General features: G+C 42.1%; 1 protein-coding gene across 1 annotated transcript in view; it reads right to left on the bottom strand.

Annotated features, from left to right (window-relative positions):
* Window positions 1–22,201, bottom strand: part of ADGRD2 (adhesion G protein-coupled receptor D2) — a 493,199-nt gene that overhangs the window by 382,271 nt on the left and 88,727 nt on the right. The window contains exon 2 of the mRNA XM_085613752.1: window positions 9,315–9,387. Within this exon, the coding sequence (XP_085469878.1) occupies window positions 9,315–9,362 (48 nt within the window). The 5' untranslated portion in view covers window positions 9,363–9,387. The remainder of the gene's footprint in view (window positions 1–9,314; window positions 9,388–22,201) is intronic.

Below are 22,201 nucleotides of genomic sequence, written 5' to 3'. Positions count from 1 at the left end.
CCACACTGAACTTGTAAAGTTACTTGTTAGACGTGGCTTTTTCAGGGGGTTTACCCACAGACATTTTGCTTTTTGGCCTACTGCTTTTGACCTTGTTTGTGTTGGTTTTAGGACTCTGGGCACTTTTCCACTTCTATTCAGTGCTAAAGTGCATATGCTCTCCATGTGAATTATGTTATGGATTGGTGTTTCCATGATTGGCTTCTTTGATTTACTGGTAAGTTCCTAGTAAAGTGCCCAAGGTGTACGAGGACCTGTAAATCAAATGCTGCTAGTGGGTCTGCAGCACTGGTTGTGCCCCTAACACAAGCAGCCCTTCAAAGGGTACTTAGACCTGCCACTGCAGTGTCGGTGCTCAGTTGTTAACTGCCATGCCGACTTGGCAAGTGCACCCACTTGCCAAGCCCTAATATTCCCTAATCTTACATGTAAGGCACCCCTAAGGTAGGCCCACTGTACCCTGTGGACAGGGTGCAGTGTATGTGAATGGTAGGACATGTACTTGTGTGTGTGTGACATGTCCTGATAGTGAAATGCAGTGTATTTCATGTTTCACTATTGAAAGACTATCTTCCCCATGGGATAGAATGGGAGGGACTTTGTAATATCTTACAAGTATAATTTCCCATTGGGGTAAGAAAGACAAATGTTATCTTTTAGTGAAGATGATTTTTCTGTTGAGTGTTTGAAAATACCACTTTTAGAAAATGGGTATTTTCTGGCTTAGCCATCCTCTATGCTGGGTTGTGGTTTGACTGTCTGGCTTTGGAGTGACTGGGGCTGAGGATGTGCATTCACTGTAGACAGCCACTGGGGGGTCGAGGTGTGTCCTGCCTGTCCTGGATGAATCAGGACTGGGCTGAATAGACTGGGGCTGCATTCAGAGTAGTGGGAGGAGTTTCACTAGCGCCTGAATAGGCCTGGTCTGCATTTAGATTGGTGGGAGGAGATTTCCCTTGCACCTGGTCTACCTTGGACAATGCTGTCTCCACCTCCTGCTGGAAAGCTAGACCAGAGAGGACAGAACTGGTTTGGGCTCAGCACAGACACTCTGCCCAAAAGAACAAAGAGAACATGAGTTTAAATATTGGGGCCCAGAGCCCAGAACTTTAAATTACTGCTGAACTAAGGAACCTGCCAGGAAGAAGAGCTGGACAAAGCTGTCAGGCTTTGCTGGGTGCTCTGCGGTGTTGGCCTGTGGCTTGCTGCTTCTGTCTTGGGCAGGGAAAGGACTCGATTGTACTTTTATCATCCTGCTGTTAGAGTTTTCTCCAAAGGCTTGAAGTAGAGCTTTCCTCCAGTTGGAAGTCTCAGGGAGATAAAAGACTTCAGAGAACTTACTTGGATCAAGGAACCTACCAAGAAGATCTGAAAGACTGCTAGAAGCAGTACTTCCCCGTTGCTGCGTTGTTGCTTTGTTGGGTTGGCCTGCAGTTGCTGCTCCTGCCAAGGGCAGTGGAAGGACTGGACTGAACTTCCTCCACTTGTCGCTGAGTATCTCCAAGGGCTTGAAATAGAGCTTGCCTGCTGTTCACGAAGTCTCAGGGACAGCAAAGACTTCACTTACCTCTGGGTACCGCCTCTGGAACCGTGGGTTTCAGTTGCCACAGAGGTGGAAAGCAGCCAACACAATTACCAACACCGCTGTGGGCTCTGTGTCCTGAAGGCATCACTGAGGGCACTGCCGCACTTCGCACCGCAACTCTGGTCTCACTTATGATGACGATCGCTGCCACAACTGAGCCGCTGCTTGCACCGTGACCTGGGGGCACCGCACTCTGCACAGCCTTGCTGCACTCTGCCGCCCTGGTCTCACCAATGACGTCGCTGCCCGCTGACTGTGACACCCATGACTGCACCGTGGTTTGGGGGCACGGCTCGTAAGTTACACGACGCACTGCCCCGTCCCCACAGTTTGGGCCGATCGATGCCAGCTCCCATCAACCAAACACTCTGAAGAAATCCTAGCTACTGTTTCGTGGTCCTGCTATTTAATTCAAACAGACACACTACAAGAACCAACGTTAGAATCCTCTTGGATCATCCACTGTTATAATAACTGATCCCATTTTGCCCTTACAGACCCCCCACAGAAAATGATATGATTCATGATTAACTCAAAAAACGGCGTATATACGCTGCACTTAGCAGGTAATTTTTCAAATAAACGGTGAATAAAAATAGAGAGAGGGTGAGATCCACAATGCACTGACACACATCTATTTGTGTTTATTTATTTGATCTCATCTGCACACCAAGCTAGATTAAAAATCGTGAAGCCCTGATGAGAGCCCCATGAGTTTCACTGGGACTTGAAACGCATCGGCATGTTCTGAAACTTGTTTTGAAAATTGATGAGATTGGCACTTTAGCCCTTTGTGTATTATTGTTAAACTTAAAGGGTCAAACACAAAAAAAATTGTGTGTAAAGATAATAGTGCATTATTGTATGTTGCAAATGTTACACAATTTTTGGTCACAGTATTTATTATTTGTGTATTTAGTTTTGATTTAATATGTTTATTGATGTTGATATGAATAAGTGTTTCCTTTATACTCAGACGCTTATGAAATACAAAAACAGCTCTTAAACTTAAAAGAAAAAAGTTAAATAAACAAGATCCAAGAGGATTCTAACGTTGGTTCTTGTAGTGTGTCTGTTTGAATTAAATAGTAGGACCAAGAAACAGTAGCTAGGATTTCTTCAGAGTTTTCACTTAAAGGGCCCCACCTTGCTATGGTCCCAGGGCCAAACCTCACCCGAGATAACTTCAGAGCGGGTAGTAAACCACGAAGGTTTGACAGTTAAATCATCACGAAATAAGTTAATGATTTATTCCCAGACGGGCGGGCTAGTCTGACCTGTCTGATTACATCTGAAAAGGACACACTTTCATTCTCAGAAGAGCACATTCCAAATGTTATTTCCACACCCTCTCCTTTCTCCTCTATTTCACTTAGCACTACAGCTAAGCAGCAAAACGAATCAGATATATTGACACGATTACACAAAAAACACATACGAACAGAGTTAGATGGGTATTTTGTTCTAGAGCACCTAAAAGCTGGCATGATCCCATGGGGTTTGCAAGTGAAGAACATCCCCGCCATTTTCATTGAGGACCCTGAGTACAAAAAGGGTTTTAGTTTTATTAGCACGAAATGTAGCCGGGACCTTATGGTGCACACCATAGAGACAGCTCAAAGAATTTGTAAAAAAGTACTACATCTGAAGCAAAGATTCTACTTGAGAAAATTTAAAAGAAATTTTAACGTTTAAAGATAATACAATCAACTTCAAAACAGCTAAATTCGAAAGGGACACTAAAACCTTTAACATAGAATTTGCAAATTCCTTATTTGAAGGACAATTTCTACACCAAGACAGATTCTCGTCGAGCCCTCTCCGAGTACCAGGGAAGTTCAAAGAACCGGTTCCTAACCTTTTTGGAATCATCATCATCCGACACTTAAGGAGAATCGGATCCTAGGAAAGGACCATCAAAATGACAAAATTCTTTTTTAGAGAAGGGCAACTAAAATACCAGGGCAAGATTCAAGCCGCAGCCATGGGAAATGAGAACAAGGCGCCAATACTAAAAGTCATGAAAACCTCTATCGTGAATTTGTTCGATAAAAAGCTAACCAAAGATGAAGAATCCGTACTGGAGCTTGAACTCAACTTTGTCCCAAACAAACAAACAAACTGCTTATACAAAGTTGAAAATAGAAGCAATTGAATTTTTTCATAAAATTTGTCTCAAGGCGTTCTTTGAAGGCAAAGAATACAAAGGAAGTAGTGAACATTCTGGTATCCCCAAACAGATTGGGGCGTTTGAACAAGTAGTGCTTTTATCTATAGGCCAATTGGAGAAACAAAAAATCTATTTGAAGAAGAACATAACACCTCAACAACAACAAGCCATACGTGATCTGAAAAGTGATGATTCGGTACCTAACTGAGGGTAGGAGTCAAGTTCATAATCAAGAATGGTATCGTCAAATTCAGGGGGACCCCACAAGGCAGATTCAGGAATTAATTATGGGAATTTTGAAGGAAGGCTCTGAGCAGGGGTTCCTTGGCCCGAAGGAATCTGATTTCCTTAAAAAGAAACATCCACGTACCCCTGTTATCTACTTTCTGCCAAAGATCCAAAAATGACTGAATGACCCAACACGAAGACCAATCCTCTTGGGGTGTGACTCCATAATGGAGCCCATTTCAAAATATGTAGATATCTTCCTGAAACCATTTATTGAAGAAGTCCCATCCTATCTAGGGGACACAACGGATTTTATTATCAAAGTAGAAGGCCAGCAATTTGATTGCCAGTTGCATGGGAGGGTTTCATGTGATGTCATCAGTCTATACACGCAGATACCACAGGATGAAGCCTTGCAAGTAATAGAGCTCTATATGGAAAGTAGATTGAGACCATACAGAGTTCCAATATACTTTATTCTGAAGTTGGCAGAACTAGCTTTAAAGAAGAACTACTTCAAGTTTGAGGAATCCTTTTACATGCAAACGAAGGGCACCGCGATGGGGTGTCCCTTCGCGCCGGAGATGGTGGTGCTCTACATGGCCCAATATGAAAAGAAATTCGTCTTCAATAGCAATCCTGTTTGGAAGAAGTATTCTACAATGGTATCTATATATAGACAAAATTTGGTGTTTGTGGAAAGGTACAGAAGAGGATTTGGATAAGTTCCATGGATGGCTGAATAGTAGGCACCAGGATAACAAATTTAGCATCACCAAGAGTAAAACCAAGTTGACTTTTCTGGATGTGGAAATTGTACCACATGATGAAACATTGATGACCACATTACATCGGAAAGCTACTGATAGGAACACAATCGTACATCACAGCAGTCGCACCCCGACAATCTACCTTATACCCAGCTACTAAGGGTACGTCGAAACTGTACACGAAGAGAAGATTTTAAAATCCATGCATCAATATTCTGCCAACAGATGACTTAAAGAGGGTATTCTAAAACATTACTTAAACATGCTACCAAAAGAGCTTGGCTCACACCACGCGAAGTAGTTCTTCAAAAAAAGTGAAACAACCGCTGGAGAGACTGGTATATGTGTCCACTTATGGCCATGTCACTAATAAGTTTCGGCAAATAATTCTAAAGAACTGGCATTTGCTACAAGGACTAGAGTGTCCATTTCCCAGACTACTATTTGCAATGAAGAAGAACATCGCCATAGGCCAACAAATCATTAGAGCCGACATGTCACCAAACCGCCCCAAGAGCGATTTAAGAATACAATGGAAAATGAAACCAGTACAGGACCACCACAAGTGCGGCAATTGCTCTGTGTGAGTTAACGATAGATGGTTCAGAATTTTGCCACAATACCATCAAAGGGAAACACAGTGAATTTACGAACTGTAATACAAAAAATGTAATCTACGCTGTAGTCTGCCCTTGCCTCAACCGAGATAGCTCCCATCAACTAGCACTGTCACTTGCAGCGTGACCTGTCAGCACCGCCACGAGCACCACCTCACTCCGCACCGCAGCCCTGGTCTCACCCTGGTCTCACCGATGCCTTTGGACGTCCGTTGCCAAGCCGTTGCCTGCACAGCGACTTCAAGGCAGCGTACGCCGCAGTGCTATGCTTCACACCACAACGGTAAGCACAACTGGCCCACACTGACGAGGTCGGCCGGAACCAAAGGTACTGTTTACGAGTCTGCTGACACTTACGCCAGTCCACACAGACGCGGTCGGCCAGAACTGTTAGATTCTGTTGTTTTCAGCACCACTGTAGCACAGGACGGAGCTACCAACTTCAAGGAACTGCATTTTTAAGTCATCCTTGCAAAGGGCCTATTTTTCATTACTGTGTGTTGGTCGTTTATCGTTTTGGTCTTGTTTGCACATATAAATATTTTTTATCTTTCTAAAACTAGTGTGGTGCCCTTTTGTAGTGTTTTCACTGTATGACTGTTGGTTATGTGCAAATGCTGCACACACTGCCTCTGAAATAAGCCTAACTGCTTGGTCAAGCTACCAAGGGGGTGAGCAGGAGTTACTTTAGCAGTGAATTCCCCTTATCCTGACTAGAAGGAAGGGCCCCTATTTGGACAAAGGTGCAAACCATTGCCAACAAGAGACCCCCATTTCTATCATCACTGCAGCCAAAAATGGACCATAACAGTCATAAAGAGTGTCAGAGTATGTGTAATTTCCCGCACCACACACAGACAATCACTGGAACTGCAACCCCCTTCAATAGAAAATAATGGTGGTAGGGATTTTAAATGAAACCCTGCATGACATAATTGTAAATTAAATTAAATAATGTAAATTTTCCAAAATATAAATACATTCAATTTAATATCAAAGCACCTGTCTACATGTGAAAAAAAAATATTGTATCCTATTTTGATAACCTTTTGTAATTTAGAAAATGTATACAGCATTAATTATCATTCAAATATAATTAAATCACTTTTAATTAATTCTATACCTTACTTTCAGTAGTTATTAAAACATAAAAATGTATTTGTTTTATTTAAGTGTTTATTTTAATGTAAACTTCAGAAAATACATTTAGTTTAATTTAATATATACAAAATAATAACATTTAAAAGTTTAATTAAGTTATTAATGTAATAACTTTATTTTATACAAACTAATTACATTGAAAATTTTAATTAAGTTATTCATGCAATTACTTTTTAATTTTGTCTTCCTTGAAAATAAATATTTAAAACTTGATTTGCAATAACTTTCAACAGAAAAATATTTTTAATCGCTGTTTTCAAACGTAATAAACTTTTTTTACTTTCAAGATCTATCTATGGTAAATTATAGGAAAATAAAAAAATGTAAAATAACATTATTATTTAAAGATTTCTTAGCTAAAAAAAATCCCACCTAAATGTATGTATTCGTTTTTTTATGCCTTAATGATTACAAATTAGAATTTACGTTATTTTCAAATTGGAAAAGGTTATTAAAATATTTTACAATAAAGATTTTGTTATTATATTATTTAATATTAAACTATATTTTAATAATATATTATAAAAAGTTAAAATAATTGACTTGAATTTAACATTATTTCCAATGGGGATCTCTTTTAATTTCCTACCTCCATTATTTTCAATTGTAGGGTGTTGCAGTATCAGTGGTTCATCATGTGTGGTGCTGCACTTACTGCTGCCAGTACCTTTGGCAGAACTGTTGGTTGCAGTATCTTTATACTCGTACATTTTGTACTACACACTGTTTCAGGGTGAGGGAGGGACATGTAAGTCTACACTTTTGAGTAACTTTACAGTTTACACTCGGATTTTGTGAACAACCTACAGTAGAAAAGTTACTCAAAAGTGTAAGTGTAAATATACCAGCGGTAAATTTACATGTGTAGATTAACTTTTTTAATGGGACCACAAACATTCTGTAAGGACAAAAGAGATTGCCTCACTCCATTGAATTCTGTCCAATTTCAGGATCTCCTAGACTCCTGTGAGACCAGAAACATATCCCCCTGCATGGAATATTCCCAAGTCCCCCAACCTGAAAGTCTTTCTTTCAACTGTTGTGATTATCAGAGGATCTGGAGTATTAAGCTGATCCCCTTTCAGAAGATTGTCCATGCACATTCACCATGCCAAATTGTCACTTCAAATCCAGGACAGGTGTGTATGCTCCTGAAGCCTTCTGAACTAAGAAAAGGATAGAGTACGGAGAGGTCCCTCTCTCCTGCTGAGGGGCTCTCACAATTGCTCTTTTTACATCCAACAAATCAACCCCTTCTAGAAGAGCCAACTGCTTGGGATCTGATGCACGAAGATATGTCACCAGTACCCCTATATTTAAAGGCCCTCGTAAAAAGTCTATTGCATAACCCTGGTTGATTATGTGCAAAACCCATGCATCTGATACATCTCTTTACCAGCAATGAAGAAAATTGTTTAGCCGTTCTCCCACCAACAAGGTCTTGAGGAAACCATAATTGTCAGGACCTTTTCTTCACTGGGCCTTTCTTCCCAGACTCTTAATTAGGAGGAAAAAACTATTTGGCTGGTATTTCTGCTTATGCACCCCATAAGACCTCTGCAGGAAGATGATTGATTTTACTCTCTTGTTCCAGAACCTCTGTGAATCAGACTTTTTCTTATATGGAAGGGTATGTTTTGGATCATTAAACGCTTTAGAGATCATAGAATCTAATTGATATCCAGAGAGCATTTTGCCTTGGAATAAAATCTTGATTAGTGCTGTTTTATCAACAGCCACAATTTTCCCTTCACGCTTCCTCTTAGCCTGACATTTTCCAGAAATACTGCCACACAATAGGCGCTGAAACTCTGATGGTTCCTACAATATAACTACTCAGGGTTAACCACAGCCCGGTCGGTCCCCTTATACCACAGATCATCCAATGAGAATAAGGGACTTTTCCTCCCACTCATATACAAAACAGAGAAGACCAAATAACAGTATAAACTGTTCTCCATAGAGGACCTTACAGATGCTGCCCTTATTTGAGTGGCACCACTCTTCCTCAACAGGATGCTCAGAGCCCCGCAACAAGCGTCCTCTAACACAGAAGAGCAGTTTCAGCTGCATAGGATCTACCTGACCTCGACAGAGCATGCCTCGCTGCCCTGGACATCTGATGCTCCGCTGTAGCTACCCTAGAAAGCACAGCCAGAGGGATGCCCTGATGGGCTTCATCAAACCTAGAAATTAATCACAGGATTCCGCAAGCTGCCCACTCGGTCACTGATACCCTGCTACTGCTAACAGTGTGTACATGTCCAGTGAAAACAAAAACAGGAGGAATGGTAGGGGAGGGGCTTTCATCGGTTAAGTTGGCATGTGATTGGATCTAGGTGAGGCAGGAATGTGTCATATGACCTGAATTAAAGTGAGGGTGGACATAGGGATAATACCATAAACATACATACAGACATAATGTTCACAAACAACCTCAACTTCATGAGGAGCAATAAAAGTTACCTTGCTACGTTGTAAAATATGGTCTTGTTTGCAAATGAATATTGTATTTTTGTTAATATAAGTACAAAAGAAAAATGGTAAGTTGTCCTTTTGAAGATGGTCAGATAACTACATGGACAGCAGCATACATTGTTTGAGCTTGCTGCCACTATGCGTCCTTTCTTTGACTCAATCATCAAGAAGGAGCCAAACAAATTATTTAAAAAACAATCTACAGAATGAGAGCAGTCTCAATTCAAAAGATCCTAAATCAATTAATACATTGTGTCCATAGTCACAGACTCTGGCACTTCATCATCATAAACTTTCTACTTTACCAAAAAGCAGTGAAGCCACCAGGATGATTGAGCGTGTCGCCACGGCATTTTGCGGAGAGCTGAATTTTTTTATCTGAAACATAAAACAAAATAGAGAATCAAAAAAAAATAATATTTTTTTTCTTTTTAAAGGGTTCATGGCAACCATAACAACATGGAAATATCCTTGCTGGAGCAATATACTACTCCATTAACTAAAAAGCAGGACATTATTTAGAACTGGACATTTTACAATCTGAAGCCTTAATAAATCAAGATGATCATCAATACTTATTGGGGCAATTCACAATAAGATTGATTTCCTGCCTCCTTCCTAAAAGCACGAGGAAGGTGTACCACCTGCAGGAAGATGAATACTTTCCAATGTATTTTCATCAACATAGATTCAAAGTTACTAGATACTAACACAAACCCACTAGTGCCTAAGCTGCCTTAATATGCCCCAATAAAATAAATATTATGAAAAATATGAAACAAATGTTGTGACAAATCTCATACAAAGACCCCTATTATGACTGAGGAGGAAAAATTTGAGATATGGATTGATCACCATGGATGTGAGAAGTTTGTACTTCTTCATTAAAAATTATCAGCAGTTTTTATTCTGTACACACACTCAAACCTCTTTTAAAATGAAAATATGATCTTGAAAATAATTGAATCCATACTAAAATTACTATATTCAGTTTCACTTGAGAGGCTTTTGAACTTTCCAGTTTAAGAGTTGATTTGAGACAGAGTGCATATTGGGAGACTAGAAAGAAGAAGAAGTTCAACAAATACTATTTTGGGCACATTTACAGGTGATATAATGATGTGGAAAGGATATTAGCTAGAACTTAAAGATATTTCAAATCCCTCAAAACCTCAAATGGAAGAACACATACAAACATGGATCTACTTAAGCCACAAGGCTTTAGTGCCATTCTAATATAATTAGCTACGCCATGAAAAAAAACTAATTAGGAGAGTTCGGCAGTACAAATTAAAGAAATACTAATTGAGGGATCAAATTGGCTGTCCAGTTATATATTTTAGAATACCCAAGTGAAATTTTCTGTATCGGACATACATGTGAACTAAGCATTAGTCTTCAAGCACATTCCAGAGCATTAAAAGACATAGATCTAATATACACACTAACACAGCGCTACATTGGTGACCATCTGAAAACTGGGAAATTAAATTCAATGAGACTGCACACCTTAGAGCACTGAATAGTTGTGGAAATAAGAATATGTAAATGGGATTTCATACGAATTGTGAGACTATATCCAGTAAAAAGTGGTTCTAACAAGGATATTGAAATGTACACAATTGCACACAAGATTTTGCAGAAAGTCACAGATGTAGTGGCCTCAGACTCCCAAGGCTGGTTCTAAACATCCATAAAAATTATCAACACTTGATTGATAAAATGAAGCGTACACAACAGTCTATGCAGGGAAAGTCACCCAGCAGTGACCCATGGCTTCTAAGTGCGGTTGCCAACCTCCATTCAAATAATTGATAAAATGGGCTCATCTTCATGGTGTAGACTGCTTAACCTAAACAACGGAACACCAATAGAAGGGATTTGTACACAATTAAAAATGGTTTCAACAAAATCCAGAACGTTCTGAGTCTGCTCCAACTCATTGCAATGCTCGTCTTGATCTATTGAAATAATATTAAATTGGATTTTCAAGCAGCTCACAGGCTCAGTCAAGATGCCAATATCCTGCTGGGATCGATTGGATTGTGAGTAATAGAAACATGTCCTAGGCATGAGATGCGCAATTGAGGACGAAAGATCATCTGCTCTCTCAATAAAGACAGGCCTCAAAAAACAAGTGAGGATTTGATAGCATGAAATAATTTCTGGCTACATAGCCACAAAATCATCATATGTGTGAGAAGCTGGCCTGGTATAGGATGTCCACTAATGTAAGTGGGCAACTTGCGCCATTCAAGACAAACCTTATGGTGATTTAAGAGGTCTTAGACAACCTTAGAAAGATCTCTAAGTGGTAGCTGTGGAGAGCAGCCTTCAGGCTCAGTCCAGAAGGAGTGTAAAGCAGCTTGTTTTACCAGAACGTAATCTTATAGTATAGATTAAGTAAAATAGAACCACACAAGGTATTTATAAAAATATGTATTTATTATATAATACTCTCTGACACATAGAAATATCTTCTACCCAGAGATATGCACAATGCACACAAAACTTTAGCAAAGAAACACGGTAAATAGCACGTTATTCACAGTGAACCCCAGGGGAGGACCAAACCATATACTAAGAAAGTGGTGTAAGAACCACAACTCGGGTCAAGTCAATGTTGAGAGGAAGTAGAGGTGCTGGGGACCCAAGGAACTACCCAAGGTGAGTAAATAGGGACACCACGGAGAGCGTGTGCATTGTAGGAACACGACCGCTTGCTCAGTATAACTCCACGGGTAAGTTGTGGTTGGATTTTGAAAGATTAAGGACCCTTCCCAGTGGACCCTGAAGAAACCTCATGGAAGACAGAAGGTTGGAGATCCACCCCACTCGTGGATACCCTAGTACCCACGTTACCTACACCAGGAAAGCCGGGTGCATACATGTTGAAGTGGTGTCGGAAACCGCTGTCGAACCTAATGGGGGACTTCAGGAAAGTGCCACTGTTGAAGAAGGAGAAAGTGTCCGGTGGAATCCGAAGGTCGATTCTAGATGAGAGGTACCTGCAAGCAGAGGGGACAGAGTCTATGTTACTAAGGAGTGACCAGGAGACTTGGAAGACAAATGCCCTCCGATGTCAGGTGTTGCAGGATGGATGACAATGACCTTGACTCTGCAACTGTGAGTACCAGGCGATACTGAGGAGGACCAGGAGCCATGCACGAGCTGTCCCACGAAGGATGTCGAGTGCTGAGGGGTCGGTGTCGGGCGGGAGCACCAGCAATCCTTGGCAAATGCAACCAACACAGGCATTGAAGAAGGAACAACATCAGGACTAGCAACGTCCACGGGACTCACCAAAAGCATGAGAGTCAGGGCTGGCCCGAGCAATTAAGGGAGCCCAAAAGAAACAAGTGTGACCCTAAAATGGACCCACAGGCCGGTGGCACTGGAGTCCCAAGAGGACCTCAAGTGGCTCACCAAAAGATGCAGGCCATGATGCATGAAACGTCAGAGCGTACTCGCTTGGACCACTTGATGCTGTGCAACTAATTATTGGAATCCTGAAAACGGTCATAATAATGATTTGAGACAACAGAATTGGAGTTGTCTGAGCCTGGAAAATTTTATCGGACTCAAGAAATGATTGGGACACCGGGACATAAGTAAAACCGGTTTAAAGATAGCCACAACTTACTTAAGCAACAGTCCTGAGGAAGTCGGGGTCACTTACCCTTGGCGACGAAACAAGTGTTGGCTAAAAAACTGAAAACAATACGGTTAAAAAAACAGATCTTCAAGAATAAATCAAACAATACAGAAAAAACAGCAAGAATTGTTGACATCTGTAATTTATGTTTTGTACAATATTATGATTATAAGTTGACACTAGCAAGTGCTGGGGGAGATAATTGCTAAATTGGTTTGACCTCAGTCATCTAACTGGGGAGAGGGTGATCTCCCTACCACAAAGCACTGACTAGAAGTAGTATTACAACAATTTTATGTGTACGTCACTAAGAGCCCCTTCTACAAATTTCACCCCTGTTAACGTATCTCAAGCCCTTAAGTACCCTAGGGAAAGGGCTAGGGCGATTCAGGGGGCCCTCCCAGGGGAGGGTCTGTTCAAGGGGAAGGTTACTCCCATGTCCTTTGTCCAGTTTCGTGCCAGAGCAGTCGCCAATGGCTCTCAGGACTGGTTTGAACTGGACTATGCTTGGGTACATCAAATGTGCCTCTCATGCAGAAAGAGTGGCGCTGACTAGTGCACCCACCCTACCCCAATACACTAAAGTCTGTCTGGCAGGTGGTCACACCTCCCTGTGACAGGAAGCTATTGTTCCGCCTTCCCCTGCTTGAGCTTGGCACAGAAGCAGGAGGGCAGAATCGTGTCTCTGGTCGGCAGCAAACATTTTGTGCTTAACTGAGCCTAACGGAGGGCTCTTCCAGTGCTTGGAATCATACCTCCCACACCGTTTACGGTGTGGGAGGTATGATTCCAACATGTTTGATGCCAAACATGATGGAATTCGTTGCAGCCAGTTTCGAGATGGTCATCGCGTAATTACGCGGTGCCCCTCTATATAGTATATGGCTGCTTCACTTACAACCTGGGAGAATGGACTCCGTAGGCTGTAGGGGTGTCCTTCTCAAGCACCCTGCGTTTAGGATTGCAAGGGCCTGCTAGAGGGGTGACTTATAGGTTTTAAGTGCAGTGACCCTAGATATAAGAAACCTATATCTTTAGTAAGTGGTGCTAGCACCAGCTAACACATGCTGCAATGGCAGGCCTGTAGTTCCATTTTGAATGGTCTCTCATGAGTGGCATAATACATGCTTCAGCCCATGGGTGACCTCTGGGGAACCTATGCCCTGAGTACCTTAGTACCATATACTAGGTACTTATAAGGGTTCCCCAGTATCCAATCTGGGGTGTACCTAAGTACTGAACATAACAGTTTAGGGAGCAGATAGACTGGGATCCTGATTAGCAGGATCCCAGTCAAACTAGTCAAATGCAGCTTAGCCCCAGGCAAAAAGTGGGGTTAATCATAGAAGCAGATCCTACTTTTCTACAATAGGCATCAGATCTTCATTACTGGATCACAGGCATTTGCTTCAGGGTCACTTTAGCAAGGGTCCAGGGCGATGGGTCCCCAAAAGAATGGAGACAGAGTAGGACCCAATATTCAATAGAAGGACCACTGCTGTTGCCTGGTGGGAGCAACTGCTAATCCTTAGGGGTGGTCGTGGTCTGCTCTAGACCCGGGCGTTGTACTCCGCTCCACCAGCAGAGTTTGTGGAGATTTACCAACTCCCCTTCTCCGATGGGCACGCGAAGTTGGGCAAATCTCTGCCCCATATTACAAAAATTAAAAAAAAGCACCATTTACCTTGTCTTCTACCCTTCCCTCCTCCTCGCCGCGGTGTCTCCCTTCTTCCGGCATCCTCCGCCTCGCCACCCTGTAGGTATTACGTCATGCGTGAACTGTGCATGCGCAGTTCACGGAAGATGTAATACCTACAGGGATGCGTGGAGGAGGACGCGGGAAGAGGGGAGACACCGCGGCGAGGAGGAGGGACGGGTAGAAGACAAGGTAAGTGGTGGTTTTTTTTTACATTTATTATATTGCTGATGGTCCCGGGGCGGAGCGGAGCCCTGCGTAGTTCCACAGAGGTTTTTTTTACTACGTGGAGCTACGCGGAGCTTCACTACGCATACTCCGCCTAGGGTTAGGCTGCTCCCTCAGCCCCCCGGCTGGAGCCCGTCCTATTTTACTCATTATGCATGGTCATTTCCAATCACAATGCACACCTGTGCCACCTATCACCCCCAATCCTCAGCTGCAGCACGCCCTAATTAACTTATGATGTAAGATAATTTGCAGTATCATTGATGTTTGCAAGGTTTCAACTTTTCCCACCGTGGAGTTAAAGTGCTAAGGGGTAAAAATACAAAACAGTGCGACAATGACATATTTGAGCAGATATCTCGTTTGGAACCATGTCTACATGACTTCGAGGCTTTCTGTGAAAATAGTTTTACCTCATTTTTTGATCTCTGTATATCAATTATAAAAAATTTACAGGGTGTTAAAAGTATGCACAATTAATTGTCTGTCGAACTTAAACTGCATGCATAACAAACAGAAATAGAAATAATAATAATAAACGTCTGTAAACACAGAACAAGAAAAGATCAAATATGAGCACGAAGCATGAAGGACTATGTTAATGTGTATAAATGCCATTTTTGAAAACATCAAGACAGGCGGTTAAAATATAGTAGGCCACCCCCTTGGCACTGGGACAGTGTTGTATGTTCTAATGTGGCATTTCTGTTTCACACAATCAGTGAGCCAGTGATCCTGCACCTCAATCAATTTTCCGGGTGCAAGAGCATCATATCACATTTTATCAGCCTGTATATCGGTCCAGGAAAATCGCTCTGGGACAGGGCGGTGGGCAGCCTGCCCTGATCCGCAGACCCTTGCCGCATGACCCCGAGACAAGGCATGGGGGGTCTTGCAATGCTTCTATCCACCCCTCAAACACCCCTCACCCCTACACTTTCCGCGGACTGGTTTAGTTGCAAAGATTTCCCACCTTCTCAGAACAGGTAGCAAATGTGTATGTTAAACTCCACAGAATTGGAAATTCCTTGCAGAGTTCCACAGGATAAATCCAGCTGCAAGTTCTTCCTTGCTGCAAGGTTTTAACTCTCAGGATCCTATTCTGATGTCGGACGGACTCAGGTCCGTCCGACATCGGTCAGGAGCCGTATCCGACCGACCTGCTGTCGTCGGTTACGGCCCTTCTAGTACGATGCGACCGAACAGGGTTCGGTCGCACTTGTATACAAATCAATGGAGGCATGCATTACGAGCGGAATGCATGCCTGCATCCTTGAAAGCAGGGTGCAGTTCATTCCTGCACCCTGTGGACGGCACCCCAAGGTGCCTGCCACCGGGTGCAGGGATCCACAGAGGGGCATCATAGGTGCCCCCAGGCTGCCATTCGACAGCCTCGCACCCATGGGGGCCCTATTGGGGGCCCCCAAAGACTGTTTCCGACTGCCTTTTCGTGCCGGAAAAAATGTCACGAAAAGGCAGTGAAAAACTGCCATCGTACTCCCTCAATCGCAAAGAGGCGGCCGGGGGAGTGCTGGGAGATTTCCGGACGGCAGGCGGGCTCTCCGAGCCTGTCGTCCGCAATCCGGAAATCCGTGTCGGATTCCTTTCCGACCAAGCCCATCGGAATGGCTCAGTCGGAAAGGAATCCGGCCGACATGATCCGTATCGGTCGGAAGCGCTCCGACCATCGGTCGGAAATCGGAACCGGCCCCTTAATAGGAGGAAATATGTCTGGAAGTAAACTACCCCCGTGTAACAGATGTTTCACACATTTCATCCTCACTCACTTTGTATGAAAACGGTCTACTTTGTTTCAATACTTAATAACACTGATAGAAACACATTTAATGAAAGATCAAGCATTTAAGATGCTAATGAAATTAGCAACCCAATGGCATAGAATGCTGGCAGTGCTGGAGAAGGGGACGAAAGATCAAGGTCCGTGCTGGGCATAAAAAAGCGAAATAAGACAATTACACTGCGTGGGATCATAGCCTTGTAAATTGGTAGGCATTTTCGATTTTTGCATCACATCAAAACGACTCAAACAAGTGTGGAATGGGCACTTGACCCTCGAGAAAGGACAGCAGGCTTTAGTCTACGCGCTGCCTCTTTTCTGAGGATAGCACCAACTTTAATGCTGCTAAATATAATGAGCACAAAAGGATCATTAGAAAAGTCTTCTAATAAGAATTCTTAAGCTCTGCTTGAGGTTTGATTAATTCATACAAGCAATGCTTAGGAAATGTTGAAGAATGAATAAAGTCCAAGGAGACGGTTTAAAGCACATTGTCACACCAAGTACAAGACCACAAAAATAGGACAATGCTAAGGAGGGGAACTTTAATGGCATGTACAGACCCATTTCTATAGCAATTGTCTCATTTCTCTCCCCGGTTCGATATGTCTAATTGCCACTAAATTACAAGCAGTTTGAAGGACGCTCCGCAGAGGGGCTGTACTGCTTGCAAGGCGAGACACAGGAACATGATTCTAAAGATGAACCTTATTAGAAATACACCTTTAGAATGCAGAAGGTTATTTCCTTTTAAGTATGCAATTGCTTGATCCTTAGAGACCTACAGATATCTTTTTTTTTTTTTTTAAATAGCCGCTGTATTTCAGGGGGTACAAAATGGTGGTACAAGTATTGCAGTGTCTGAGGGGTTCATTCCTGCTTTGCCTTCCTCTATTGAATTCTGATCCTCGTAACGGGATAGCCCCATGGAAGAAATAGAGAAAAACATCTTCAGATATCGCCTCATCCTTCCTAAACCCTCCCGCCTGGACTCTTTGGCTTGGACCTACTGTTCCGCTGGCCTTACCGATTGATTTCCTATTGAGTCTCCGGACTCACCTCTCATGAGTAAGCGTGGCAGCCCTTGGAAAAACAAGTCTGAGCCACCAAGAGCTCCAGGGCATCAACATTGAGCCCTTGTTGGTGGCAAAGCTGAAGGAACTCCCCCACCCCCAAACACGGTGGGGCCGATTCACAAAGGTAAACTGAGACGAAAGTCTAACTTTACAACTTTCCGTATTCACAAAGAGCATTTATGAGGGATAAAGTTAGACTTTTGTCTCAGTTAAACTTACGTTTTGGTCTTAGGTTTAACGGAGACCTGAAGTCTAACTTTACTACTCGTAAATGCCCTTTGTGAATACCAAAAGTCGTAAAGTTGGACTTTCGTCTCAGTTAACCTTTGTAAATTGGACCCAATGACTCATGCCAGGGGCGGCTTTGTTTGCAGCTTCTGGTGTTGCGGCTTCTCCTCCTTCATCTCCCGTGGAGTCGGCAGCCGTAGTGCACTGAAAGAGACAGGCTTTGGAGGACTTGTTTCTGGGTCGCAGTCTTTGCTCTTAGGAATTGAATACTGTCAAATCTCTGATGAAACAGAAATAGGAGGACAGAAAACTGGCTGTCAGCTCTTGAATAAGGATTTTCACCCAGCAGCTATCACATCTGCCGGCATCAAGACGAAGGTGCTTTCGCCTGATCTAGTTACCTCTTCTTAAAAACGATGAAAGCGCGCTTGCTTGCTGCTCTTTTCAATCCGATCGAGTAATTGGCTGGAACACTGACTCTGTGGGGATGGACCGGGATGAATTTGACTGAAGCTTCACTAGATGGGAATACTGAAGAAGGTACACTAATAAAAGAATGAGACTTTATGAATGCAAGACTTTCCAAAACTGGCAAGGCTTGGTAAACTCTGGCTCATCTTTGTTAGAGAACATAACACTCAAAATGTATTGATAAAAATAGGTTTAATCCCTCTAACTCAGCACTACTGAAAATGTCAGTATTTCATGGGCTCGACCTCCATGAACCGACACCAGAGGGGTATTAACCACACTGGTGCAATCTGATGTTTCTCGACCTCTAAGTTCGGAGGAGATCCCTCATTCTAACTTGGCACTTACACTTAGGGGAGCTCTTACTTAGAACATATAGAAACAATAGAATCAGCCAAATTATTTTTTGATCATCTCACACCTCAGAACACAGAAAGGACATGGAAGCAGAGTCTGAAGAGGAAGACATAAATTTGGGGAACACTGTTATTATACAGCAGCTGCCTCCACTTGCTGGGAAGATCTTGCAAACAAACTAATCCCTTAATGTCTAACTTTTCTGAGTTGAATTTGGCTCTCACACTGCTTCTATGGGCTTATACCACTTACAAGCCCATACCCTGCAGGTTAAATAGCTGCAATCATGACAAGTTATAACAACGTCAGATAGCAGGTGGAAATGATGTAGGAGCTGCATCACAACTGAGGTGCACTTCTGTATATGAGCTGTTATTTTCGGAAAGAGTGCAGAAAGTATCATGCTTCTTTATTAAAAGACAGCCCACTTCTAAACCCAAGCAGCTGCATGTAATGTGTCTAAACTAATGACTATTCTCAGCACACATATCCAATAAGTAGAAGATTATAACAGGAAGCTAGAAGATGCCTATGGGCCTTATTATGAGTTGGGGGGGAGGGGGGGGGACCCACCCCACTCTTGCACCACCAAACCTATATATAAACAGCCCACCAGATCAGGAGTTTTCTCCAGTCTGGCGGGCGTTTCTTTGGCGTTTCCAGGGCGAGGCCTATGAAATAGGCACTGCAATGGAAACGTCAAAGGCAGTACCTGCACAGCATGTGGGCACTCCATCCCAGTCTACCACCACATGGCGTGAGGCCCAAGAGGACCTACTTTGTTTTCTCACCTCCACACTTTTCATGATGGTCGCACCACCATTAAAAGTGTGGCAGTGAGGAAACTTGTATTATGCTGCGGCCCGCCAAGCATATTGCAGCCTTAATACCACCGCACCACCACCAGGAATCACTGATCCCTGGTGGTTGCCTTGGTCCCCGAGTGGCGCCACTGCCCTGGTCGTAATGGTGCAGTCAGAAGACCGCCACCACTGCGCCCCCACGAGGCTGTTGGTCGTGGATCGCCAGACTTGTAAGAAAGCCCTATAATAACATTTGACATTATGTAACTGAACAGGAAAAGAAGACCTGAATACCAAGTGGGAAATTGGAAGATTTGGATAATCGCAAGTGTCGTAACATTCTCTGGGTGCTGAGGGTGCCAGAAGGGGCCAAAGGAGTTGATCCACATTAATTAATGTTTTTGTTGTTTCAGAAGTCCTTTCCAGAGCTAAGTGACTGATCTATATTTTGCCAAATACAGAATGTGCTTTGCTTCCCCTTGTTGAAGCCAAAGTCAATTTAGGGCAACACATCCCCAAGTGTTTTTCTTATTTATAGTGGTGATCTTATTTTTCCTCAATTAGTCTATAAGGATGCACATACCTATAAAAACAGGAAAATACGATTTTTTTCCTCAGATTTGATTTCTGTCATTCTACCGTAGAATGCCAATAGAGGATACTGAAAATGATTCACCCTCTTCAAATTATGGGGGGCTAAGGTCTTCTTCCAAAAACCATCCAACATGAAAATCATATACAATTCTCAAACCTATTTTTATACCATGGACAAGAAATTCCGATCGCTAATAGAGAAATGATAAAAAAAGATTTGTTTGGGATATAGAGTGATATTTAAAGGGAGAGGTGAGAGAGTATAATGAATAGGGGGCTTTTCCTTCACAGGATTCTCTAAAGTTGTCTGATAGAATATTGATGACAAAAATATTGTGTGGACAGAATATCATTTAAAAAATATGGAGGACCAAAATATCGAGAAGGTAAGTGCAAATAGTTAAGTATAGATTTAGTATTCTTAACTTCACATCTGCATACCTTGAAGATATTTACATTGTCAAGGTACATATATGTGGAGTTATATATAGTAAAACTTTGCTTATACATAGAAACTTACCTTCACGATAATTATTGTCCTCAATATTCATGACACAATATTTTTCCACACACTATTCTTGACTTAATATTTTGTCTAAGGTGTAAGCATAGAGAGTGTTCTTCAACAGTTATAAATTGATTTCTCCTATTTTTTCTTTTCATAGAATGGGTGCAGGGCAACATTCCCCCAATTCCAAAGGGGAATTAATCTAGGGAGCTCACTCTGCCCCCAAGAGGGTCACCTTCGGGTTGTAGGAAGGGATACTGGAGGGCAACCTTAGAGGACATGGGCGAAAGGGATGGGTGGTAAGAGGATAGACCTGCAGAAAATTGTCAACATGGTCAGCATTTAAAATCAGCAGCAAAATGTGTCTTTTTCTGGACTTCAGGTATTATGCTGATTCAACGGGGAAGAAATGATGATTCAAGCTTAAAGAGATATAAAAAAGGATGATAGTTGTGGTGTATCTTCCCAATGATTCTGTGTTTTCAGGAGCCACATTATACAAGAATTGAATTGAATAATTAGCTCAATTGGAATTTACAGTTATTGGAATCTCAACCCAAGAAGCTCCATTTAGAGAAGTGTTCTGTGGCTGAAGGACAGTAATTGGCAATGCTGCAAATTAAAATTTGGGTGGGGCGAAATTTAAATTACGCCAGTGTATTTCAAGTAATTTCAGGAATTTTGTGTTATGTTTGTAACACAAAATTCCAGTTATTATGCAATTACACCACTTTGCGTAATTACATGCCATACACAGTCAAAATTTACATCTAACACAGAGTTCCCTGTAAAATTTGACCGTGAAAGCACTTGAACAATAGAGCACAAGCAGTGGTTGGTCGTCGCAGTTTTGTTTAAATGCGCCCTTATGCGAAACATGGATGTGAGGATGCATTTTCAGCAAAAATGCAGCTCTAATGACAAATTGCATTAGATGTAATTGTGTGTAATTTCAAGTAATTCTGCCAAATGTATTATCTGAAAGCAAATTACACAAAATTCTCACATCACTAGTTCAAACTTGATAATTAGGGTAGATGGGGGTATGGCTACTGTTAAAACAACATGCTTTCTTACAATTTGTAATGTTTATTCGCTAAACACTGATGATCCATCATTATTTTAACAAATTGTAATTCTATCTTTCTGGGTGGAGCCTTTTGTCATATATGGAGATCTTATTCTAACAATTCAGCCCAGCAAAGATTCACCCAATCCTTATAATTCTTCCAGAATGTGACTCTCCTGCACCGCACTTCAGCATATTATAAATTCTTTGGGCTGGTTGACTCCTGGCGTCACCTCAAACCAAATAAATCAGTGTTCACATTTCATGCATGACCATACAATGCATATTTTGCGATTGCATTTAAGGAATCGCAAATTGAGATTCCTTAAATGCAATGTATGAAGCCTAGAAAAATTGCAATTTGACCGTAAGAAATCACAAATTACCACCAACTTCAAGATGGTGTTAATTTGCGATTTCATTGAAAAATGCACTTTTTGGCATTTTTCAAAGTGCCATGTGACGCACAGACATGCCCTTAGGGCATGTATATGCGCCACATGTGCATACATACATATTTCAGGGGTGCAGCAGGGTGTCCTTTTGACACCCTAGCACCCTTGGAATTGCATTCTCGTTTTGCGATTGTCAAATTGCGAATCGCAAAATGAGAATGTCTTCCCATTCATTCCTATGGGCCTCCTAGCCCATAGGAATGAATGGGAAGGTTTTCCTTAATTGCGATTAGCAATTTGCTAATCGCAATTAA

Source organism: Triturus cristatus, chromosome 1_2 (genome assembly GCF_964204655.1).
Source record: "Triturus cristatus chromosome 1_2, aTriCri1.1, whole genome shotgun sequence".
Lineage (NCBI taxonomy): Eukaryota > Metazoa > Chordata > Amphibia > Caudata > Salamandridae > Triturus > Triturus cristatus.
The sequence above is the reverse complement of the archived record's forward strand: the minus strand, read 5'-3'. Positions and strand labels throughout refer to the sequence as shown.